The sequence below is a fragment of the Pipistrellus kuhlii genome, unplaced genomic scaffold (assembly GCF_014108245.1).
Source record: "Pipistrellus kuhlii isolate mPipKuh1 unplaced genomic scaffold, mPipKuh1.p scaffold_m20_p_2, whole genome shotgun sequence".
NCBI classification, from domain to species: Eukaryota; Metazoa; Chordata; class Mammalia; order Chiroptera; family Vespertilionidae; genus Pipistrellus; species Pipistrellus kuhlii.
The window spans coordinates 129,622,091-129,649,226 of NW_023425515.1; the positions used below are offsets into that span (position 1 = coordinate 129,622,091).

Consider the following 27,136-nt stretch of genomic DNA (forward strand, 5'->3'; position numbering starts at 1 on the left):
AAACAGCCTTTAACACTATCCTGCATTAGATATTGAAAGGTATAGAGGACCTACCTAAAACAGAAGTCACAAACCCAAATAGACAACCAAAATGAGAAAACAAAGAAACAACCCCCAAATGAAAGAACTAGCAAATTCTCCAAAAGAAGAGATAAATGAAGCAGAGATAAGAAATTTATCTGAAACAGAGTTCAGAGTAATGCCATTAAAAATACTCAACAGTATAAAAAAAAAAAGATATAGTAACTATGAAAAAAGAACAGTCTGAGATAAAGAATCACATAACACAAATAAAGAGTACATTGGAAGGAATACATAGCAGGTTAGTGGAAGCTGAGGATTGAACCAGTGAATTAGAAGACAGAGTTGAAAATATCACTCAATTAGAGAACCAAAAAGAAGAAAAAAATTAAAAAACAGGACAGTTTGAGAGCTGTGGGACAATGTGAAATGTAACAATATTAGAATAGTAGGTGTGCCAGAAGAGGCAAAAAGGGAGAAAGGGATAGAAAAGGTGTTTGAAGAAATAATGGTAGAAAATTTCCCTAACATGGTAAAGAAAAAGTTACACAAGTTCAGGAGGTACAGAGAACCCTACACAAGAAGAACCCAAACAGACCCACACCCAAACACAACATAATTAAAATGCCAAAAACTAAAGACAAAATCTTAAAGACAGCACGAAAAAAGAAAACTGTTACCTACAAAAGATTACCCATAAGGCTGACGCCTGATTTCTCATCAGCAACTCTACAGGTCAGAGGAAATGTCATGAAGTATTCACGTTAGTGGAAAGCAAGGATCTGAGACTAAATTTACTATATCCAGCAAGGCTATCATTCAAAATAGATGGTCAAATAAAGAGCTTTTCAGACAAAAAAAAAAAAAAAAAAAAAAAAAAAAAAAAAAAAAAGGCTAAAGGAGTTCACCACCACTTAGCCAGCATTACAAGAAATGCCAAAGAGATTGCTGTAAGGAATTGGTGAGAAAAAGAAACACAGAGAGAAAACTAGCCATACAGAATTAAAGTGGCTATAAATAAGTACCTCTCAATAATAACTCTAAATGTAAGTCGATCAAATGCTCCAATCAAAAGGTGTAGGGTAGCTGAATGGATAAAAAAAAACATGACCCTACTATGTGCTGTCTACAAGAGACCTAACCTCAAAACAAAAGACACACACAGGATGAAAGCGAAGGATGGAAAAAATTTTTCCATGTAAATGGAAAGGAAAAAAAAAGCTGGAGTAGCAATACTCATATCTGACAAAATAGACTTTAAAAACATCATGCTAGGTGAAATAAGCTGTTGGAGAAAGATAAATATATTATGATCTCACTCATTTGTGGAATATAATGAACAACATAAACTGATGAACAAAAACAGAGCCAGAGGGGGGGGAAATATTCTAGAATAGAATAGAAGTAATCCTGTTATTGGCAGATTTTTAACATTTCCTATAACTTTTGTGATATTATATTATGTTAATAGAGTTCTGATAATATTTCTATATTTAAAATCCTTGTATTCTTGAAATATTAATGTTTATTGCATGTAATATTATATGTAAGGTAATTTTTCTTAAATAATTGGTATTTATTGCATGCAACATTATCATATTTAAAATAGTTTTTCTCGCACCCTCCCTCCAGTTTTACTAAGGTGTAAATGATGCAGAATAATTGTATACATTTAAGGTATAAAGTTTGATGTTGATATGTTATATTGTGAAATTATTATTATTATAGCCAAGCTAATTAATATATTAATTACCTCACATATAGTTATCCTTTTTTTTATTTTTATGGTGAGAACATTTAAGATTTATCCTCTTGACTTTTACTTGGGGTCTAAATCCAACTATTAGTTGTATGACTTGAGATTCCTGAATCTCTTTTCCCTCATCTGTAAAATGGGATAATACCACTATTTTCAGACATTAAATGAGATAATATATGTAAAGTGCCAAGGACAACCTGGCACACGGTGAGTAATGACCACAGGATTGACATGGGCTAAACATTATTAACAAAAGACCAAAAATAACATCCTGGAGAGTGGTTTCTAACTGAAAATACCTAAATTCCTAGAGTATATTGTAGTAATAATGGGTCAATCTTGCAGTAGAAGTCTAACTTTTTTTCCCCAGTGGGTTACTAGTAAGTGCTGAGAACTTGAAAGCAGTTTAAAAATACAAGCTATCCAATTAGATCTATAGAAAGATAGCTCTAGAAAATACAGTTTAACTAAATCAAATTGCTACTTAAACTATCCTTAGTGGGTGGAATAAAAAAATGAAGTACAGACTTAGTATTTGTAATATAAGATCAAAGGTCTTATCTAATATCTCTTCTGATATGTCTTCAGTGACTTTACCAGTTTATTCAGAACAATGAGTAAATAAACACTGTAAGAAACTGAATGGGAGATCCTTTTAAAATCGACGAAACAGGGCATCCAGTCTTCATCTCCCCTTAGCTAACCTTTCTGTTAATGATATTCACTTCCTGGAAATCTTAAGTGAATCCTAACCTTCAGTGCTTCCATATTGTATGTATCTATTCGAACTTTATCACCAATGCAGACAGTTGAAAAACAGCCCTCTCCCCGTTTTTGGATGCATGGTTCTGTGATATGTATGAGAGAGCATCTAAAAAAGCAAGTTATCTCTCTCTTCATCACTAATAGGGATACAGAGAAGTTCTACTTTAGTCTTGGTATTTGGCCCAAACTCTTTTTGACAAGGCATTTAGTAAGTATTCCAAAGGCCTAGGCCAATTTGAGCATCACTTGTGGCATTCCTAAACTTGTATATGATCAGTGATCTTGTGATTGTGTAGCTTCCATGATATCTAACAATCTCAGTAATGAGAACAATCACATCATTCAGATTTACTGTTATTACCTGAACATTCACTTTCAGATATAAACATTCTAGATGAAATGAAGTGAAAATGTCCTTACATGTTTGTGTTATCAATAGCAGAATAAAATGCTGCAGTAATTAATGATGTTTGCAAAGTTAATTTTATGTATAAAATAGTAAAATATTTCAATTATTTAGCAAAATAGATGGCTACTCAATATGATTAATATATTTAATAGATTACTTTCTCAATAACATGTATCTTTAAATTTTTTATAAAAATTCAAATAATGTAACATAATAATTAGGTTTAATAATAATTCAATCTTTGCAGAGTTGTATTATGTACTAACATTTATATATATATTAAAGAAAATAACATTTAAAGAGCTGTATTTAAATTTTAGTTACTTCCATTTAAGTCATAAATCTTTTCAGAAAAAAATGACTTAAAAATATCACCTCAAAATACAAAGAGTTGGATATTATATATAAATTATATAAACAACAGATGTACAATAATCCAAATATAATTTCTAATCAAAATAATAAAAGATGTTAAGGCCAAACTATTAGAGAAAATTGAGGTACACCAAACATTTTTGGGTCAAATTTCAAAATAAAAACCTATAAGAATGTCTTAAGATAACTCCTAAAGTCTTGAGTCTATGAAGGCTAAACACATAAAACGTGAAATGTAATACATGATCCTTTTCTGTATTTGAAGATGAATTTTTGAGATTTGCCTAAACTGAATCCTAGCTCCTAGTAAATACCGAGCTGAAAAATGTTTTTTTGAACTATTTTGTGACACACAAAAAGGTTAGTGATGTTATTAAATGTGCATATTGAAAGTTGTCTATTTGGTATTTCTGATGTACAGTATAGTGATTGCAGTAGAAATCTAACAGCTTACAGTGAAGAAATTATTCCTGCACTATAATCTTAAACTTTTCAAATCTTCCTATTACTGTTAACAACAATAAACCACAATGATAATTGATTTTTTTGGATGAAATGATTCTTCTACCCTAAAAGTTCATTTTATGTTAGTGGTATCTGGCTATTAGGTATATCTGTACTATTAGGTATTTAATGGCCTATCTTTATGCTTCTTAGAGAACCTAGTCTTAGGTTGGTTGAATATTTTTACATTGACAGTTTTAGAAAAATCCCAAGTGCTCTACTTCACAATATTCTCTATTCTTTCTTTCTGTTCTACACAATTCAATATTAAATTATTACTGTTTGTACTGTTCACTGTGTTTATCTTCTCACGGGAGAGTTTTTCTTCAAGGATGGCTAATTTAATATTGTATGATGCTTCTTTTGTATTACCCATGTGCCTAGCACAGTGCTGGTCATCTAATATGTATTTACTAATTCACTAAAATCCAAGATTAGTAGCCACCTTTGGGTTATAATATAATTTTCCTCCATAGTTTAAGCTATTCTATAAATAAACTAGTCAAAGCTAAATATCTCACTGTGTGAGCAAATGAAGGATTGCATTTAATAAAACACCGAAGTAATATTGTTTAGTGGTAGAGAAAATAGACACTATATTTAGATTTAAGACACTATAGGTAAGTCACTTACTTTCTTCATGCCTTAGGTCAGTGGTTGGCAAAATGCAGCTCGCGAGCCACAGTTTGCCTCTCTGCTGACTAATGAGTTTGCCAACCACTGGGATAGGGGTTTAATCACAAGGAACAACAACAACCTGCAATTATTGGAATCGAGAGTCAGTAGCTCTACCTATGGTTTCTGCAAGGCAATAACATTATAGTTAAAATACTGAATGAAAATCATAATATTAACACCAACCTGAAAGTTCGAACAAGATTTTTAAGTTGTGTGTAAATATCTCCTAATGTAATTTGAAGAGGCCCCAAAAGTCCAGGCAATCTGAAAAAAACACACATTATATTTCTTTTAAAATATAATTTAATTATATAGATTTTTTTGGGTGGAACTTGCCTAAGTCTGAATTTTCCATAAGTAATAATGGCACTTAGGTGAAGGCAGTTAAGCTAGGTTGTAACTGGTAAGAAGTCATAAGGAAATATTTTGTAATAACCCCACACTCAACTTTGTAGTCTATGCTACAGTGTGAGGCTATGAAATACAAAAATATTATTTTGGCTGCTATCTATAATCTTGTCTCTAGCTGTCTCTTTACTTTCAAACATTAGGCCAAATGGAAAGAATACTAGACAAGAGGAAATACCCTCCAACTGAGAGTAAAAATTGGTATATTTCTAGAGAGCAAGGTGACAACATATACACTAACATTTTAAATGTCGATATTCTGCTGAAACTGGTTTGGCTCAGCGGATAGAGCATCAGCCTGTGGACTGAAAAGTCCCAGGTTCAATTCCAGGCAAGGGCATGTATCTTGGTTGCGGGCACATTCCTAGTAGGGGGTCTGCAAGAGGCAGCTGATCCATGATTCTCTCTCATCGATGTTTCTAACTCTCTATCCTTCTCTCTTCCTCTCTGTAAAAAAATCAATAAAATATATTTTAAAATAAATAAATGTGGATATTCTTTGACCCACTAACTTTTCCCCACCAAAATATTTATTCTGCAAAAGTGATCAGATAAACATAAAAAATATGCTTGTTGTAGGAATATTTTTAGTAATATTAAAGTAGAAACAATGTTCATCAACACATGATTGGTCAAATACATTATGACATACATATATATATAATGGAATATAACAGAATGTTTAAAATGATATGTGGTCCAGCTAACGTGGCTCCGTGATTGAGCACTGACCTATAAACCAGGAGGTCATGGTATGATACCTGGTCAGGGCACATGCCCGATTTATAGGTTCAATCCCCAGTGTGGGGCATGCAGGAGGCAGCCGATCAATAATTCTCATCATTGATGTTTCTATCTCTCCATTTTTGAAATCAATAAAAATATATTTTAAGAATGATAATGTGAATCTATTTTCTTTTTTTAAAATTATTTTATTGATTTTCCTACAGAGAGGAAGGGAGAGGAATAGAGAGCAAGAAACTTTGATGAGAGAAAAACATCGATCAGCTGCCTCGTGCAGGCTGGGCTGAGGGACATCCCCCTCCCAGTGCACGAAATTCATGCACTGGGCCTTTAGTATTTAACAGAAATGTGTAAGTATGAGAACATATAAAAGGCAAAATTAATAACAGATTTATCATACTTGAAGAGCCTAACATATAAAAGGCACTCAACAAATATTAAAATTACGTATAATTTAAAATGTAAAACTTAGAGAAAGGAATAAGCTGCTCATAATACTATGGCTTCCAAAATGTTTTTGTTCATTTGAATAAATCACATAATTAAGACTTCTCCACATATATAACACCTTAAGCAAGGACTAAAAACACCTTTCCATCTTTCCTACTAAAGAAAGAAAATGCAGGCTAAAAAGTTCAAAACAGCTCTCATAACTCTGGAAAAAAAGATTGAAAGCTTCTTTTGAAAGAGAAACCAAAGCTGCAATTTTTAAATGTCATTTATGACTGGGCTAATTACAAGAACAGTAATTTCCACCACAGGAAGCTTAAAACTAAAGTGCAAAGTTGAGTTGAACAAAAACTCAAGTTGCTGAGTGTGAAATTGTTCTATGAATATTTATGCAGAGTGAGTTAACAGACTGTTAAAACTTTATAAAGTCTTATTCCATGTGAAACTGATGTGACACATTTACCACAAATCAGTAACTAAATGGGTCTAGCTTTGATATTTTTCCCCCTGACTTCATTGGATTATTTAGTTAAGTGAGGTAGTTTGGTTTTCTACTCCCATAATCTCAATCTTCCTCTTTACTATGTGCATCTTGTACACAAAACTTAATTTCAGTATTTCCTTGGTAGGATGTCTTAAAAATCAAAATTTCTCAGGTGAAGAAATCCATGTAAACCTTTCACATTATTCTTCACTGTTCAAAATCCAATAACACCTATATATTATGAACCCATAAAGACGTAGTTAACTTAAAAATATTGTAAAAGTGGAATGACAATTAAATACTTACACTTTACTCAATTTTTCGAGTACGATGCGTTTTCTAATCTGGTTCTGAGAACTTGAATCTATCAGTGGAAAGGTGGGATCGTGCTGAATCACATTTTTAAACAAAACAAAATAAAAACATGAATTTACATTCTTTTATAAGAATAATTAACATTAAAATACAAAAATTAACACCTGTGGTATGGCAGAATGAAACCTAGACTTGAAATTTATAAAATTTAAATTCTAGTATCAGTTCAGTCATTAGGTTTATATAAACTTGCCTGAATCATGTGCCCACTTTTGAGTATTTTCTCATCTGCATTAAAAGGAATACTAATACCTTCTTCATTGAATGAGAAAATGCATACAAAAAGACTTTGTAAACTACTAAATACTATGTAAATGTAGGAAATTAAAGGATAAAAATTAGCAAATAATACAAATATATTATGGGGAATTCCGCTTCTAGAAATGGCAAACAAGAAATGGCAAACCACTCCTCCTGCTGAGAACTGAAAAGGCTGGGGGGAAAAACGCATTTGAAAGCATCAGACTGCTAACAAGGCAGTAAAGAATCATGGCTGAGATTCTGGAGAGGTAATTCCAGAGAGGCCACTGACTAATTTCAGAAGAGACAATTTAGAAACTGAGAACCCAAGCATTGCTCTTCTAATAGACATTGGGGCATGCCAAGAAAGGAGAGGCACCAGCAACACTCCAAGTTAGAGATCAGGACTTAGAAGGATCACACTCTCTAGGAGTAAGAATGAATAGGAAACAGGCTGGCTCTTATAGGGACTGAAGCCCATCTCCAAATCATTATAACTCCTGATTGGATTAAGGAGATTTGGCACTAATACAACTCTGCCAGAAGCAAACATAAATACATTCTAGAGGAAGATGTGTTAGCCGAGGTCTCAAATTATCTCTGTAACTTCTACTATACAATGTTTGCTACATAATGAAACACTAAAACAATGTTACCGAAATAAGAAACATTAGTCCATAAAAGTCAATCCTCAGGGAATCCAGATAATGAAGTTATCAGTTTTATTTAAAATAAATGTTCAATATATTCAAAGAAATGAAACAGTGCTCAACTCATTAATCACCAGAGAAATGTAACCAAAAAGCAATGCCACCAGAATGGTGAAAACTAACAATATCAAGTATTGTGAAAGTATGTAGTTATGGAAACTCTCATAGTATGGTAGGGGAATATAAACTGCCACAGCCATTTTGGTAAACCATTTATCATTATCTAGTATAGTTGCATGTATACCCATACATTATGATCCAGAAATTCTAGTCCTAGATACATACCCAACAGAAATGCATGCACATTAGCAGAGAGATATATAAGAAAGTTCATACAGCAGTTCATAATAGTCTCAAATTGAAACAGCCTAATGCTCATAAATATAAATAAATTATTTATAAATAAATAATTTCTATAATGGAATACCCTCTATACTAATAAAAGGGTAACATGCAAATCAGCTGGGACACCCTCACAGTAATGAACGAATAGCAGGCTGCATAGGACGACAAGGCCAGCAGGGGGGTTAGTGAGGGACGACCAAATGACTGAACAGCAGGCTGCATGGGGGACCAAAGGGAACAGGGGGGGGTGGGGGGGGCGGCGGACAGTGAGGGCCAACCAAACAACAGGCTGCGTGGGACGACCAGGTTAGCAGAGAGGGGGCAGTTAAGGGTGACCAGGCCAGTGGCAGGGGGCAGTTAAGGATGATCAGGCCAGCAGGCAGAGGCAGTTAGGGCTGATCAGGCTGGGGGGGAGGGGGGGGCAGTTAAAGCAATCAGGCAGCCAGGCAGGTGAGCAATAATTAGGAGCCAGCAGTCTCAGATTGTGAGAGGGATGTCTGACTCCCGGTTTAGGCCTGATTAAGGGTTCTGGATTGGAGAGGGTGCAGGCTGGGCTGAAGGACCTCCCTCCCCTTGCATGAATTTCATGCACTATGTCTCTAGTGTAGCAATAAAAGAATAAAACTAGAGTTAACAAATAAGTGATTCACAAACATAATGTTGCAAGAACTAAATTAGACACCAATGAACATATATTATGTGAATTCATTTATATATAGTTCAAAATTGGCAAAACTTATCTGTGCTATTATAATAGTCATTCATTTTGGAAAGAGGTAATGCCTAGGAGAAGAGATAGCGTGGCTCTGGTTTACTCAAATTTTTGTCTGGGTAGTGCTCATTTATGATAATTCAATGAGCTACAGTATTGAGCTATTCTTCAATGGAAAAGTTCTAAAACGTTATGCAACAGAGGAGCAGTCAAAGTTCAGGAATTAATTTTTCCTTCTTAAGGCTTGTAAGCACAAAAATGATAAAACAAGTTATGTACTAAGATAGGTTTATACAACTGACAAAAATTAATGTTTCTTCAAACTTAAAATAAAAGTTATAGATACTGTCTAATAATACTGTTGAAGTGATTTCAAATATAGTACTGAGTTAGGCAATATTCTCAAGAAATATAAAAAATTTCTAAACTGTTATATTTTCACTTTCATCTTCTTTCTAAATCTCCAAATGTTTTCAAAGCCACATTTATTCACAAGTCTTTAGTAACAAAGTTTTGTGGTTAAAACCAGATTATTGCCTACTCCTCTTTATATCAAATGACTTCAATTCCCAAACTACACATCAACCAAAATGGGGTACTAGAAATACTGAAAAATCTCCCTGAACCTCAGTGGCATACATTCAGTCTCCATATGTATTAGGTCTAGTAATAATTAATGTCGTTTTCTAATACTTTTGAAAATCGAATTTTTTAAACAATACAACAAAATTTAATCAACAATATAGTTGCCGTTGTTTTCTACTACTTGTGCCCAACGCTCAGGAAGCATTTTAATCCCTCTGTTGTAAAATTCTTGTGATTTTGATGCAAAAAATTCGGTCAATGCATTTTTGAGGCATTCTTCATTATTAAATTTTTTTCCAAGAAGAAAGTTTTGCAAAGAACGAAACAAATGGTAATCGGAAGTGGCAATATCAGGAGAATATGCAGGTTGAGGGAGAACTTCCCATTCCAACTGGCGCAGTTTTTCAGCAGGGATTCTTGCAGTATGCGGTCATGCGTTATCGTGGTGAAGAATTACACCCTTCCGATTAATCAGTGCGGGTTCTTTTTCTCTTAAAGCTTGGGCTAACCTTTCCAATTGGGCACTATACACTGCACTTGTAATGGTTTGGTTAGATTAGGGGTGTCGAACTCAATCAGAGAAGGGGCCAAAATCTAAAATCCAGCCTAAATCGCAGGCCGAATGGTTTACTGAACAGTCATAAACTGTCATTGTGATGGAAACGCAGCGGAGTGCAGTGATGACAGTGTAGTGCAGGCCACATTGCAAGGCCTGGCGGGACGGATTTGGCCCGCGGGCCTTGTGTTTGACACATGTGGGTTAGATGGTAAAAGTTCATAATGAAGAATTCTTTTAAAATTCCACCAAACACACATCACTTTTTTCGCATGCAAGTCAGGTTTTGGCGTGGGCTGCGGAGCCTCATTTTTGTCCAACCATTGAGGCTGCCTTTTCAAATTAACATACAGCACCCATTTTTCAACTCCGGTAACAATTTGCTCTAAAAACGGCAAACGGTTTTGACGAGAGAGGAGCGAACTGCAAATTGTGACTCTTTGATTACGGTTGTTGTCGGTCAACTCATGAGGAACCCATTTTCCAAACTTTGGGACTTTGCCAAGTGCACGCAATTGATTGGAAATTGTTTTTTGTGAACAATTTAAAGTTGTCGCAAGCTCTTGTTGGGTAATTTGAGGATTTTGCACCAAAAGAGCTTGAAGAGCTTCTTGATCAAAATTGGACACAGGGCCTCGACCACTCTTGTCATCTAACGAAAAATTTCCCTCGCGAAATTTCTCAAACCAACGCTGGCATTTTCTGGCGCTAACTGCATCTTGACCAAGAGCACTACAGATGTTTTTTGCAGCCTCACTTGCTTTTCTTCCTAATTGGAACTCGTAAAGCATGCAGTGCCGAATATGCTCTTCATCCGCCATCTTCTTAGCCCTAGTTTTGCAACAAAAACCAAACCAAACACAAACTTTTTCAAGCAAAACTTGTTAATTGCACTTCACACGTTCTGTAGATACCACGTGTTTGAAGGTTCTGTCAATACAAGTCAACGCCAAGCAAGATTTTAAACGAATGTTTAAAAACGACATTAATTATTACTAGACCCGATAATTACTGTTACTGAGTACCAATTATATGACAGGCACTGTGATAAATGCTTTATATTTATTATCTTTAAAACACGTAACAACTGAGCAAGAGAAGCTACTTACAATCCCATTTACAGATAAGCAATCAAACTCAAGAACTAACTTTTCATACAGCTAGTAAAGGACAGAGCAGATATTCAAATCTAGGTCTTACCTGAATGTGTTATTTCCATTTTCTCTATTATTTCCCAATAAGTCTCCTTTAATATATTATTTTTCATTTATAATATCTTAAATGGGCATGTTTGCCAAATATTATACAAACAAATATCTTACCACTCAACTCCATTGCATACAGCCCCACTGAAAATAACACAAAGATATGTACTTCATGTAGAAATCGGAAAGAATACATATAAAGAAAAAGCAAGCCTCTTTACAGGTTCTACATATATACGAACTATGTTTAAAGAACGTTCTGTCCCACAATTAGAGCCTATTTCTACATTACAGAAAAATGTTCCACATTTATGAAAATTTTCAGGGGCAAACTTCAACTTATTTGGAAAACAGTAATGACATTATTAGAAATGGCATTTTAAATGAAAAGACTGACCAACTAAAAAAGCCTTCTGAAAATTTAACAACTATCTCTCCAGTATTTTTCTTCCTGGTCTAAGATTTGCTATGAGTGTTCCATATGTTAGCAATAAAGAAAACTCATCACCATTAAGACGTACCTCTTGTGAGTCTTGCGATTTGGTGGTTTCTTCATTTAAAATGTATTGTCCTCTATAAAACTCTCTGATCCTTAGGTTTAATGTTTCCGTTTCCTTCTTTAAGCTCTCATAACTTGGCAGTGGTTTAATGGCTGTATCTGAGGTTCTGAAAGGCAAAGACGCATCCAAGCTGTCCTGAGATTCCCGCAAGGAGAGGGAGTGACTATCTGGGTCAGAATTTATGTCATCTTCATCAAGCTCTTCTTCTTTAACCAGAGGGGCTGACGAGGGTTTTAGACACACAGAAGCATAATTCTGGCCATACAAAAACTTCAAAGTTTCTTCTGTCTTCCACTCAATCAAAGTCTCCTTCAGTACTTTAAGTAAGTTTGTCTTTGCAACTTCAGGACACACCTGCACTGAACTAGAAGCTGACCTGGAAACTTGGTTTGATTTGACAAATTTCCTCTTAAAATGCTCAGCACTTTTCTTACTTATGCCTACTAAAGTTATTTCTGAACTACTGTATTTCTTTTCAGGAATTTCTGAAGCATCTAATTTTTCTCTTGAAGGACTATTTAAAGAAACCTGAGTATTTACCTTTTGTAAAGGAAGTTCACAAGGAATAGCTTTCTCCTCACTATCTAATCTGCAATTGCCTAACTGCTCAGTAATATTTATTACTGCCTGTTCTTTGTCTTCTTGCTTGAAGTTAGATTTTTGACAAGCTTTCTTTTTCATGATGCTTTTTTTGTGAAGCTGTTGCCTTATACCCTTTGCATTTGGTTTGTTTCCTGGTAGAATGGAGGAAACAAAGTCTTGCTCATTATCACTGCTACTATCGCTATGAGTGCTAGAAAAATTAGATTCATACTGCTTCTCAATATGGCCAGGATTGTCAACATCTGATGTTTTAATGGCCTTATTGAATAACTGTACTTCTTCTCCAGAATGGCCACTGTAAAAGAAACAAACAAACTAACTGTAACAGAAAAGCACAATGTCCCATGTATTTACACTTTGTACCTTTCAAGGTAGATATTTTTATTCCTTATGCAAAGCCTTATTTCTAGGCTTACATAAGTAAAAGCTTGTACACATACCAGTACACACACACTTCAGAAAAAAGCTATAATTACATAATTTCTTCAGTTCTTATTTATTCGATATCATTATCTTCTTTCCTTGTCCTTTCCCTATAATTATTTTAAAAATGTTAAAAGAGCCCAGACCAGTGTTGCTCAGTGATTAGCACATTGGCCTGAGCAATGAAGGGTCATGGGTTCAATTCCTGTTCAAGAGTACATACCTGGGTTGCAGGTGCAACCCTGCCTGGTTTGGGCGAGTGCGAAAGGCAAACAATCGATGTCTCTTTTTTACATTAATGTTTCTCTCTCTCTCACTCTCTCTCCAACCCCTCCCTCTCTTTCTTCCACTCTCTCAAAATAAATTAATTAATTAATAAGAATAATAGCAACAACAACAAAACAACCTATTGAATTATTTTTTTATTTTAGCCTGATCCATTTCTGTTTCATATATCCTTTTTTTAAAAGAAGGGTTTCTTTTGAGAACTTCATTACTGGTTTCTCAAACAAGCAAAAAAGCATATATTTTTATATATGTACACACACACACACACACACACTTACATATTACAGGGAACTTTGTTTAGGCTTTGAAAGATATAAATATAAAAAGAGATATTTAAACATTTTCCAACTCTAACTGATAATAATACAGAAAGTTCCAAAGAATGAAAAACACAAGGAAGTCAGTCACAATAAAAAAATAAAGTTGGAAAAATCAACATTTATCAATGAAAGATATTTACATTTTAAACTCTAGAATTACAACATAATGCTAAAAACAAAAAACAACTTTTCCTTTGACTATATTTCTTCAATTTTCAGGTTTAAAAAATATTAAGAATTATGAAAGAGTGAAGGCAAAGAGTAGCTTTGTCTATACAATCTTGAGGTAAAGAAGGATAGATGAGCAGTTACTCTTACACAAATTCAAGGATAGGAACTTTAAAGATCAAAATGAGGGGGATTCTGGACCAAGAAGCATGTACAGGGGAATGAGTGTATGGAAACTGCTTTCTGTGCAATTTTTCTTTAAACCTAAAACTGCTCCTCCAAAAGGCTATTACATTTTTAGAAATGATTTTTAAAAATAAAGTAAAAGAATGCAGCAGTTTAATAAAAGTATGTGCGACTGGGGAGTAAAAGAAGAAAAATAGAGTTGAAGGTAAGGTTGTGAATGGAAATGGAGAAAAGATGGCAAGTTTATTCAGTAGTAGATACAATTTTTTAATTTAGAATCTAGCCTATATCATAAGAGACTTGTCTCTTGTACATATAATTTTAAAAAAAATAGAATAAGTAAGCTTTCATATATTTCAGACTCTTCCCTGGATTTGAAGTTATTATGTTTTTCTGTACTACTTTGAGCTATAAATTAAAGAAATATATCAATAAGTCAATATCTCTCACTTTATGGCTCAAGTCCATGTAACTAAGGTAGTGACTAATAACCAGGAAAATTTATTCTCAGAGATAAAAGGATGTATTTTGAGAGATGATTAAGATTGGGAAAGCAATATCATGAAGGGATTTTAGGGGGGGGGAAATCACAACTTGGAACCTCTATTAATGCTTTAGACACTCTTTCAAATAATTAAATAACAGATACATTAATGTTTTGAAATCCTATAAGGCTATAAAAACCTTTCAACAATGTAAATTGGCACAATCTGGTTGACAAAGCAGCATATTATCTCAGATGGAAGCTGTGTTTGAGTCATATTTCAACAGGTTCAATTAGACTTTCTTGGTAGAAAGAGCTGTACAATAAATCATACAGAGCAAACACATCATCTTACCATCAGAAAAGAAAAAGCTGTACAAGGCAAATATTTCTTTATGTGGGCTAGAATGAGCACTCACATAATACATCAGTACAGGAAGTCCAAGAGCCCATACCACCTGGTTTACTCTTAATGTTTTTATTAACATGAATATATATAGAAGGTAAGTGATACTGATTCAACCATACCTTTGTCCCTCCTGTAGCAGCTGAATATCAGGGTGCCTGTGACCAACACACAGAAATAGAAAATTGAAGGTAACTGATATGTCAAATATATTCAAGTGTTTACTATAATTACATTGGAGAGAAAATATAAAGAGTTTTTAAAGAAAAAAAATTAAGGGCTAAAGTACTATGAAACTCATCCACAAGAAATCTGGATTAATATCTCTACCCAAAGTTAACTAATAATTTAGTTCAAATTCTATGAGCCAAATAAAGGTTTCCCTGTCTAACCTGCTAATGTAAATCACTCCCTCCTCTAAATTGCAATGTACAATTATTATATATTAATCATGTTCTCTTTTATGACCTAATACTAGAATATTATCTAAATGTCTTACTTTTCATGTTTAATTCAGATTTCTTAAATAAACAACAAGCTCTTTGAGGGCAGATATTATAGAAGCTCTTGTATTTCCTTTATATGGTTAGTAAAATTTTTTGCCCTAATTTCTGATAAAGCAGTTATATTATAGTATAGATGTAAACTACGTATACAGATGGTTTAATTTAACTAGAAGAAAAATTTTGCTATGCAATACCAGTAATCACATTTGGCTGAGCATCATGATGTTAAAAATGGGGAAGAAAAAGCTCTTAGAAAGCCAGGTATACTAGTAAAAAGAAACAAATATAAAAGCAAATAAATCCAAGAAAACAAGAAACCTGTAACATACTTCTAAAGTGACTCAGAAAAAGTGCCTTCTGAAGACTATAAAATGGATTAAACAAAAGTAAGTTTACAAATAAATAAATAAATGAAATGATATTCCATGTTTATCAACAGGAAATGCAATCCAACCATAATTTCAGCAAGTTATTTTGTTGATGTCAACAAATTTATTCTATTTTTATTCTAATGTTTTTATATAGAGGCAAATACCCAGATTAGTTAACACAATATTGAAGAAGAACAAAGTTGGACAATTAACATTCCCTGACTTCAAGTCTTACTATCCTACCTAATAAGAGTAATACGCAAATTAACCATCACTCTGCTACACTCACAAGCCACATCCAACAGCCAATCAGAGCGAGTATGCAAATAAACCCATCAAGATGGTACAGCCCCAGAGAGCAGGAGGGAGGCTTGGGTTTCCTAGGCAACGGGAACATCCTCTAGACCCAGGCTGCTCCTAGCCTGTAGGCCCATAGGCCCTGAGCAGCAGGGGTCCCAGACCACCCCCTGCCCACTTGGAGCCTATGAGTGCAGGTGCCAAGCAGTTGGGGGTGGGGCGGGAACGTCACTGCATCACTCTGCCCCCCACCTGCAGCCACTTGGGAATGCTCCAGCACTAAGCGGCAGTTTGGATCCATGCCCCCAGCCTGGGGTCTCAGGCTGGCAGAGGCATGGATCCATGCAGAGATTCCTTCATGGCCCAGCCTGGGTTCGCAGCCACTGAGTCACACCAGCCAGGCAGATATGGAGGAATCTGAATTATATATATATATATATATATAATAGATGTTTTACAGAAAGGAAAGGAAAGGGATAGAGAGCTAGAAACGTCTATGAGAGAGAAATATCGATCAGCTGTCTTCTGCACAGTCCTCACTGGATATGTGCCCCCAACCAAGGTACATGGCCTTGACTGGAATCGAACCTTGGGACCCTTGAGTCTGCAGGCCATTGTTCCATCCACTGATCCAAATCAGTTAGGGCTGTCCAATATGTTAAAGAAAAAACTCTATCTAATAAAGAGGAAATATGCAGGGGAGAGCATTTGGGGCAAACCAGGCTGTCAAGGGAGGGCAGTTGGGGATGATCAGGCTGGCAGGGGAGTGGTTAGAGGGTAATCAGGCTGGCAGGCAGAAGCAGTTAGGGGCAATCAGGCAGGCAGGCAAGCAGTTGGGAGCCAGCAGTCTAGGATTGTGAGAGGGATGTCCGACTGCCTATTTAGGCCTGGCAGTCGAACACCCCCTGAGGGGTCCCAGGTTGGAGAGGGTGCAGGTTGAGCATGAATTTCATGCACCGAGCCTCTAGTGGTTATATAAGAGACCCCTCAATTCTTAGGAAATACCCACTGAAATACTTAGGGGCAAAGGGCCATAATTTATATAGCTTACTCTCAAATACTGATGCAAATGGAAGTAAAATATTAACAATAGGAAAACCTGCCGGGACCAGTTTGGCTCAGTGGATAGAGCGTCGGCCTGTGGACTGAAAGGTCCCGGGTTCGGTTCCGGGCAAGGGCATGTACCTTGGTTGCGGGCACATCCCCAGTAGGGGGTGTGCAAGAGGCAGCTGATCGATGATTCTCTCTCATCGATGTTTCTAACTCTCTATCTCTCTCTTCATCTCTGTGAAAAATCAATAAAATATATTAAAAAAAATAAAAACAATAGGAAAACCTGAGTACATGAATGTTCCTTGTACTATTGTTAGTTTTAGAATTTTTGATAAGTTATAAATCACTTCTAAATTAAATGTCAAGGAAATACATGTGATTAAGTCACTAAGGTGTTGGGGTTTACTATTGTCACAGCATAGTCCATACTTTCTTGATGGAATTGGGAATTTATTGCAGGCTAGCAAGTTAATTTAGTGGATGAGGGAAGAGTTTCTAGAGGAATATGGTTTGAAAAATAAGTAGGAATTAGCCAGTGAAGAGGGAGGAGCATTCCAAACAGTGAAACTATATGAAAGCCAGCAGTAAGAGAGAGTATAGTACATTCATAGGACAGAAAGAATTCAACATGGCTAAGACATAGAGTTTGGAGAGGGAAGAGGTGAGAAATGAAGCTGGAGATATAGACGGCCAGGTCCGTAAGGGCCATATAAGCATGTTAAGGCATTTGTACTTCATACAAAGGGCAATACAAAACCATGAAGAGTTTCAAGCATTTTAAAATGGATTTGTAGGGAAGAAGGCTACCTCAGAAAAGGTCAATGGGGTAGTGGCCACAGGGATGGAGAGGTGTGGGAGATGTGAGGTTTGAAAGCCAGTGGGAGATGAAGTCTAATGTTCTGGGTGATTGATGAGTGAGAAATGGGAAGAGTGAATAATTCCCTAATCTGGCTAGGGGAATCTGGTATATGTTGCTACTGTGTTTCCCTGAAAATAAGACATCCTCCGAAAATAAGACCTACTTACAGGTTTCCTTCTGAGTGAATATAAGGCATCCCCAAAAAAATAAGCCCCCCCCCCCCCCCCCCCCCCCCGCCCAGGAGTCACAAGAAATTGACCAGGAAATTCAGGAATTGGATTGTTATGATGATGTTCCAGAAGATGATGACATGATTGTCATTGAATAAATGAGTAAATTCTTGATACTGTAGGATTCACAGTTTGTCTGGTTTGTGTTGACAACTACCGTACTACCGTACTGTATACAGGTAATAAATTTCCTTTATTTTCATTTAACAATAAATGTGTACCGTATTCTTCTTCATGGAAAAATAAGACATCCCCTGAAAATAAGACCTAGCGCATCTTTGGGAGCAAAAATTAATATAAGACACTGTCTTATTTTCGGGGAAACAAGGTACCATTCTCAAACTAAGAAACACAGGAAAAGAATCAGGTTTGTCAAGAGAAAATAATTTCAATTGGGAGCTCCAATGGAAAATGGCCAGGAGGCAGCTGGATGAATGGGCAGGAAGCTCATAAAAGAGATTAAGCTGCAGATAGAGATGTGGGGCTCTTGGCATCTTTATGGGAGTGGTAAGGCCACCAGCAAGAGGGAAAAATGGAGAAGAGGGCCCCAGGCAGAACCTGCATGGACAGTAGGAATATGAATGCGTAGAGTAGGGGTGTCGAACTCAATCAGAGAAGGGGCCAAAATCTAAAATCCAGCTTAAATTGCGGGCCGAATGGTTTACTGAACAGTCATAAACTGTCATTGTGATGGAAACGCAGCGGAGTGCAGTGATGACAGCGCGGTGCGGGCCACATTGCAAGGCCTGGCGGGACGGATTTGGCCCGCGGGCCTTATGTTTGACACATGTGGCGTAGAGGATTTGACACTAATTGATGTTTCGCTCTCTCTCTCTCTCTTAGCTCCCCTTCTTCTCTCACAAAAAAGAATAGAAAAGAAAAACAAATATATACATATGGCAAATAAACATATACAAAGATGCTCTACATTAGGGGTGTCGAACTCAATCAGAGAAGGGGCCAAAATCTAAAATCCAGCCTAAATCACGGGCCGAATGGTTTACTGAACAGTCATAAACTGTCATTGTGATGGAAACGCAGCGGAGTGCAGTGATGACAGCGCGGTGCGGGCCACATTGCAAGGCCTGGCGGGACGGATTTGGCCCCAGGCCTTGTGTTTGACACATGTGCTCTACATCATCTCATCAGCAAAATGAAAATTAAAATGAAGCACCACTATATACCTATTAGAATTCCACAGTGCCAGTATAAAGAGGCTATTACCACACTTGTAAAGCTATAATACTCAAGATAGTGTGGTTATTGGAGAAATAACCACAAATAGGTAAGTAGAATAGAATAAAAAGGTACAGAAATAGACCCGTCCCATATAATAAAAGCCTAATATGCTATGTGTCCAGTCATCCAGTCGTCCATTTAAGCAATCAAAGTGTAATATGCTAAGACTGCTCAACCGCTCGCCATGAAGAGCACTGACCACCAGGGAGCAGACAGTTGCCCAGTCGACCAGTCACTTGATGTGCACTGACCACCAGGGGGCAGATGCTCCAAGTGTAGGTTAGCTTGCTGCTGAGGTCCAGCTGATTGGGACTGAGCAAGATGGGCCAGACATGCCCTGAAGCTCTCCCACACTCCCTCTCCAGCTTGCCAACCACCCAAGTCCCTCCTCAGCCCCAATCATGCACTGGTGGGATCCTTCAGCCTGGCCTGCGCCCTCTTGCAATCCAGGACCCCTTGGGGGATGTCAGAGAGCCAGTTTTGGCTGGATCCCACAGGCTAGGCCAAGGGACACCACTGGTGCATGCATTCATGCACCAGGCCTCTAGTGTGAATATAATCAACTGATTTCTAACGAAGGAGCAAAGGCAACAAATTCAATGGAGAAAAGAAAGTCTTTTCAACAAATGGCACTGAAACAACTGGACATCTATATGCAAAAAAATAAACCTGGACACAGACCTAACACCCTTACAAAAGTAACCCAAAATGAATCACTGATCTAAATGGAAATGTGAAAGGTTAAACTAGAAGATAACAAAGCAGAAACTAGATGACTACTTTGATCTGACACCAAAGACATGATCCATGAGAAAAAAAAACAAAAAAACAAACCTGAAAAGCTGAACTTGATTAAAATTAAAAATTTCTGCTCTACAAAAGATACTGTCAAGATAATAAAAAGATAAGCAACAAAGTAGGAGAAAATAATTACAAAAGACATATCTGATAAAGAACTGTTATCCAAAATATGAAAGAACTCTCGAAATACAACAATAAAAAAAACAAACAATGCAATTAAAAAATGGACCAAAGAACTTCACAGATACCTCACCAAAAAATATACATAAAAAAATGAAGAGGTGGGAGGGTGGGAGAGGTGGTGGTGGCAAGCCAGAAGTCTTTCAGGAATATTCTTGCAACAGGTCACTAGTCTATATATATAAAAGCCTAAGTGACCGAACGACTGAATGACCAGTCGACTGGTCCCTATGAAGTGCACTGACCACCAGAGGGCAGATGCTCAATGCAGGAATTGCCTGCTGGTGGTCAGTGTTCTCCCACAGCCAAGCTCCCTGGCCAGCCAACCTCCCGAGGTCCCTCCCCCAAGTGAGCCAGCCCCGATCGCCCTGATGGGGACTGAGTGAGACAGCCCTGATTGGCCCAATTGTCGGCCAGGCCAAGAGACCCCACCCATGCATGAATTTGTGCACCAGGCCTCTAGTTTCTCTATATAATTAAAACATCACAGCATTAGGCATATAACTCTTACCTAGATAACCCATTCATCTTTTGTTCGGTTTCAAGCATAGGAGGCATTGCAGACTCTCTTGGCAATCCTCTTCTTAGTTATGGGGGGCACTGCTAGCTGACAAAGGCATTCTTTTCGACTATACTCCTTTCCGGTGCCACACACCAGAGGCATACAAGATAAAACCAGGATTTGGCATCCCTGCTCTAGAGACTGCCCTGCAGTTCAGGAATTCCCCAAGAAAGATAATAAAAACATATAAAAGGAAAAGGCAGAATAAGGCAATGGCCATGAGTTGCCTGAGAGTAAAAATTTAATCTATTTTTTCTCCTTCCTTAAAGTCCCTCAGCCAATTGAGGAGTATGCTTTCCCAATCATCCAAATTATTCTGTTTACCCTACTTCTTCCCACTCACTAAAACTATAATCATAGAAGCTACCATGGTTTTCTTTCTCAAAGAAAACAAATGACACTGCTTGGGTGGTGATTAGCCTTGACTGCTACAGGGATATTTATAACTCCCTTGTAGAGGTTTTTTTTTGGCCTAAATAATATGCTAAAGTTTACAATTGTGTTTTATTCCCGGTTGACAACGTTCTCCCACTTCCACTTTAGTTCTCTCACTCTTATTATCACATTTCCTGGTCCAAGTCTTCATGCCTAAAATTATGAAGGTTCAGTACTATGTAGCTGTCTGGCATTTGGTCCTCTGGGGTCTGAGTATCACTGTAAGGAAGAAAGTATGTGCAGATACAGTGATTCTCAATTGGATTCTTACACTAAATGGCTAACCTGCAAATACAGAGTATATTCCATCATTCAACAAATTCCTAATTATATAAAATTATGAACTATTAAATATATAGACCATGAGGGGTATGGTGGTACAAAGAATAGTTTCCTATTCATCAGGATCTTATAATTTAGTAGAAGGAAAAACATATGTTCTAAGAACTTTATAAATATTAATCCTTATAAGAATCATATACCTGCTATTATCATCCTATTACAGATACAAAGACTGAGTACCAAAGTCATTTGCTGAAAGTCACACAGCTCATAATTGGCAAAGCCAGCAATCAAACACCAACAGCACAGCTCATGAGAACTACACTGTTGCATCACTAATTTCACGAGTACTTGATAAGTACCAGGAGAGATGTATGAGCTGCCACAGGAAATTAGAGAATTTTTAAACACTTCCTGCTGAGCTAATGAAAAAAAGCTTCAGATTCAGCTAGGTCTATAAAGATAGTTTGTACAGTAAGGCATTTGAAGCTAATCCTATGTATTTTACTTTGATGTTTTACTTCACTCTTCCTTTTCCTCTTTCCTTTCGTATGTTTTCCTTTTAGCAAATGTACCCCATCTTTTTAACCCTGTTCTTCAATTGTACAGCCCTGTCTCCTTTCAATATAAGCCTTCTTTAAAGAAATCTGCACTCATCATTTTCTATTCAATCATCAACTCTTTGCCTCCTGGAATATATTTCCTCTATTTCAGTAGAGTAGGCATTTACTCTACTGAAATAACTCGCAATGACATAACTAATTACTATAGGACTACTAAATTTAATTGGTATTTTTTAGGATTCTTTTGCTTTTTAAAACAGAGGAAAAAGAATCTATATAAAATATCTAGAAACAACAATTACTAGTTGTGCTGTTTTTTTTTAACCATTAGACAGAAAAATGAAACAAAGGAAATTTGGAAAATAGTAGCTTGTAAACTATATTGAGTTTTTACAACAGGGGTTAAGCAAAGTTGGTATTCTCACAACTTTTGCATTATTTTCTGACTTTGGTTAGAGGCAGCATGTTGTAGAAAGAGCTTAGACTTTAAAAGACCTAAATTCAGACCCTAGATTTACTACTTGTTAGCTGTAGTGACCTTAGGAAGTCAGCTAACCTCTGAAAGCTTCCATTTCCCCCTCTATAAAAAGTTATGTTATGTGAGGATTAAATGAAATGATACATAAAACCACGTAACAGAAAGTGTGGGAAGATGAAAAAGTTCTAGAGATGGATGGTGGTGATAATTACAGGGCAATATGATTGTACTTGATACCACTGAACTGTACACTTAAAAATGAAAAATGGTTAAAAGGGTAAAATTTGTTATATATTTTATCACAATTTTTAAAAATCTACCTACTATTCTAGTTTCCCCCTTGCCTTCTTTAGAGATTAATTTTTTAAAAAATATTTTTATTGACTTTTTACAGAGAGGAAAGGAGAGAGATAGAGAGCTAGAAACGTTGATGAGAGAGAAATACCGACCAGCCACCTCCTGCACACCCCCCACCAGGGATGTGCCCGCAAACAACGTACATGCCGCCCCTGACCGGAATCGAACCTGGGACCTTTCAGTCCGCAGACCGACGCTCTACCACTGAGCCAAAAACCAGTTTCGGCAGAGATTGAATTTTTTTTAACTCATTTTTTTTTTCTCAAAGAATATCAAGTTGTGTAGCTGGAGATTTCTCATAAAACTATCTTGAATTGTAAGCATGATTTAGAATCAATCAATGATTTAGTTTACATTTTGATTTCCCCCTGATTCAGCCATACTTAAACCTCATTATTTGAAACTATTTGCCTCCAAAATCTTGAAATAAGAGTTTTCCGTCTCTGACCACAACCTCTATCTCATCTACAGCTATCACTCCTAAGTGTGCTTTGTGACCTCATTTTGACCTCCTGCCTCTACATTAGCTCTGTCCTTCTAGGTTGGCAGACCCTCATTAAATTTGTTTTCTTGAGTTCTACAATTATGAGTTACAGTATTGTCCTCTCAAGTAATCCCAGATTCTTTCTCCCTAAACCTTCTACAATGTCCACCTTCACTTGTCATCCTTTTTTTTTCTGAGCTTAGGTTGCTGAAGATTATTGGGTAAGTCCTCAAATAAGACGTTTAGCACTTTAAACAAGCTGTCTTATTTAATTCAGTTCTCACAACATCTTTCTAAGTATCTTCTATTCCCTTAAAAGTTTTTGTTGTCCTGGAGATAATTCTCAATTTAACTGAAATAAGCTCACTTCAAAAACCAAAATTAGTAATCATGTTAGTTAAGGGTATTATTAAATACGCTTCAAGCTTGTTCTTCATAAATGTTTTCATATTATTTTACTAAAGTATAAATTAGATGATTAATAGTGTAAATTAGATGATTAACTGTAACTTCAGCAAAATAAATCTAAAACTAGAAATAACATACTGAAAAATCTTTTGTATCTATTGTATGTTTGTATGTACATCTGTTTATCGCTTAGAATATGTATACTAGAGGCCTGATGCACAAAAATTCGTGCAAGAGTAGGCCTTCCTCCCCCCTTCCCCCCCCCCCCCCCCGCCCCCGCTGCCAGCACCGCTTCCCCTGGCACCCGGGACACAGGCTTTGCTTTGTTCCAGCCACCGGCAGACACCCAGGACCAGGGCTGCTTCCCTCCAGCCTGGGTCCAGCGCTTCGTCTACAATGGTGTCTGGAAGGACTTTCAGTCTAATTAGCATATTACCCTTTTATTGTTATAGATAAACCAACAGAAGCAACAGGCCACAATTGCTCCTTGAAGTGGGAATTTTTCAAATATAATTTAAGACATGTTAAACTTTGTTTCAGAAAGTCTTTATTCTGTATATCAAGCAACAGAGTTAGCAGTTCAGGAAGAGGTTATAAAAGTTGTTCTGCAGAGGTTTTTGGCTTCCGCACATCTGAGATTACACTATGTTTATTGCCAAGAAGTATGTGTGAAAATCCCCTAACCTGAGCCACATGATGGCGCTTTTAGCTCTGTCAGCATTAACCATTCTTTTCACACCAATGTGATCTTTTAAATCACAATTTGATTCTGAACATATGTCCTTCTTAGTTTTAACTCCTGATTTTTTTCTGTTACAAATTCAAGAAATTTCCCTCTTTCAAAAATTTGTCAGAGCCTACAGTCAACCAAACAGAATTTATAAATACAACTATGCAACTACCTGAATGAATACACTGTCTCACAGCAACAAAACCATATGTGGTCTGTTTCTGGCTACCAAGTGGGTAAAAAGTCTCTAACATGAGAAGCATCATACTGCATCAGGAGCATTTTTGTCTCTGACGGGGCATCAGGAAACATTTTGTGAGAAGCACTACTTTTCTCCATGACATTAATATACTCCACATATTTTTTCATACCTGAATAATAAAAATGAGGGCCTAGAAAACCTCTAAGGCCCTTTATGACTCCAAAGCCTTGATAGAAATATGGAGCTAGAATTCATAAATTTATCTACATGTTTCTTGATCTATTTATACATTTTTATTGTGATAGTGAAATTATGATATAAAACAATAAAAAATTTTGAGACATTATAGATTTTAGTATTTTAGAATCTGGTGAATAAGTTTATATTTGCTTTCATAGTAATCTAAGAAAGACCAAACTCTGTCAAATTCAGTATTCTATTTCCAAGTGGTGTATAATATCATGGTGTTCCTGCAGATGTCAACTTCAAGTTGGACATAGAATAAAGCTCTCCTGGTTCCTCATAATTTAAAAACTTTGACCCAATCCTTTATCAGTCTTCATCTTCACAAACTGAAGTAACTTTTATTCTAAATTCTTAAATAACTATAGAGACTTCCCTACAAGGACAAGATAGTATAAGTTTCTCTAGATAATCATTTAAATTTAATTATTTCTATAAAGGAGACATTTCCTTACTAGAAGACTTTCACTGTAAAAAGAGACTAAGTGAGAGCTGTAAAACATCAGAACTAAAGGGAACTAAGACCACAAATGCAACTTTCTACTTTACAAATGAGGAAACTGAGGCTTAGTGTTGATAACAGACTTTGCTATAGTATAAGAAGAAACCCTAAGCTAGATGCAGCAAAGCAGTGCTCTTAAGACTGCAGATCAGGACTAACCAATTCAGTGCTACCAGCATTTTTAAAAAGCAACAGAGTACAAAATATCAGAGGCTTTTCATGTAGTGAAGATAAAGTATTATTTCATAAAACTTTTGTTTCAGTTATATGTATGTGAGGAATCATAATGTAAAATGCATTTATTATAGTAGTCAAAAGTTTTGGAAATCAGTGCAATAAAATATCAATTCTTTGAGTGGATTTTAAAATCTATTCTTATTTTAAAATTATTATTATTAAATAAGTACTCAATAAATATTAATAATAAGATAACTATCATTAAAATTTGTGATTTATTTTTTATTATGATAATTCATTTTTAAGCTAATAAAAAATATCTGCACTAAATACTAAATGCCACCATTTAAAAGAATTTTTCCTGCTTTAAAAGAAAATAGGTTCTGAATATTATAATCCTATATCAATTTGAATAGACTTTCTTTAAAATATCACATTCCTGTTGAGCTTATTATATGTGCAATAGCTAGACAAACTCTTAAAATATTGACTTCTAGAATTCTGATCATTGGCACATAAAAATATCACTCTCTGTGAAAACACAGTGACCTCTAGTGGACTCATTAAATAAACTGACATAATCCTTGCCCATAAGAATTTAGAAATCAAGGTAACTCTGATACTTCTAGGTATAAAATACACTGATATGGTTATATACTAAAAAGCATTATACATAGTAAGGGCTATAGTTGCATTATGTACAATGTGACAGTGTATATTGGTTACTTACAATGTGACAATATAGATTGGTTACTTACAATCAAGTGGAATATGATGAAAGAATCCTGGCCTTGCTCAGAATCTATCAATAGCTTAAGAAATAAATACTCTTTCTGAGCTTATTTGTTAGTGGTTGGATTAAATTACCTCTAAGGATCCTTTCTGCTCTTAAATTATAATCCTTTCTTTAATTTATTTTGTATACCAATGCCAGATTAAATTCGGTTCAAAAACATTTGATGGCTCCCCAGGACTTGAGGACATACCAAACTTAGCTTGGCCCCTTGTTATCTATCATTATCTTCTATTTTTTACCAAAACATAACCTCTTTTTTCCAGTGAGCTAATGTCCTCACTATCTACTTCCAACATCCCAACCCACTCCTGCAAGTTTATTTTCTCATATCTGCTTAGAGTTTCTTATTGTGCAATGTTTTATTCTCACTACTTACATAACAGGTCACTATTAGAATAAGTACAAATTTGTTTCACTCATGGGCTATCCCAATGAAATTTAAATTTACAGGTTGGACTTTATACATGTGTGTAATCTGCTATGTACTAAGCACATACTACATATTTTGAATGTAAACTCAATTGATGCTTAGATTAGGGAAGCCAAGGCCATTTTCATGTTTCTATTTCATTTTTTAAATTTTTATTATTTCTTAAAATATATTTTTATTGATTTCAG

General features: G+C 35.9%; 1 protein-coding gene across 15 annotated transcripts in view; it reads right to left on the reverse strand.

Moving 5' to 3' along the window:
- The window catches only part of RPAP2 (RNA polymerase II associated protein 2), a 96,923-nt gene that overhangs the window by 56,209 nt on the left and 13,578 nt on the right, over nt 1–27,136 (reverse strand). For 7 of the 15 annotated variants that reach the window (XM_036444297.2, XM_045584344.1, XM_045584346.1 and 4 more), the window contains 4 exons: nt 14,886–14,921; nt 11,847–12,783; nt 6,904–6,986; nt 4,695–4,775 (listed from right to left, as the gene is read on the reverse strand). In XM_036444297.2, the coding sequence (XP_036300190.1) occupies nt 4,695–4,775; nt 6,904–6,986; nt 11,847–12,783; nt 14,886–14,921 (1,137 nt within the window). Of the gene's footprint in view, nt 1–4,691; nt 4,776–6,903; nt 6,987–7,076; nt 7,201–11,846; nt 12,784–14,885; nt 14,922–27,136 lie in introns of those variants that run through there. The other 8 variants (XM_036444298.2, XM_045584345.1, XM_036444296.2 and 5 more) reach the window with 6 other exon arrangements.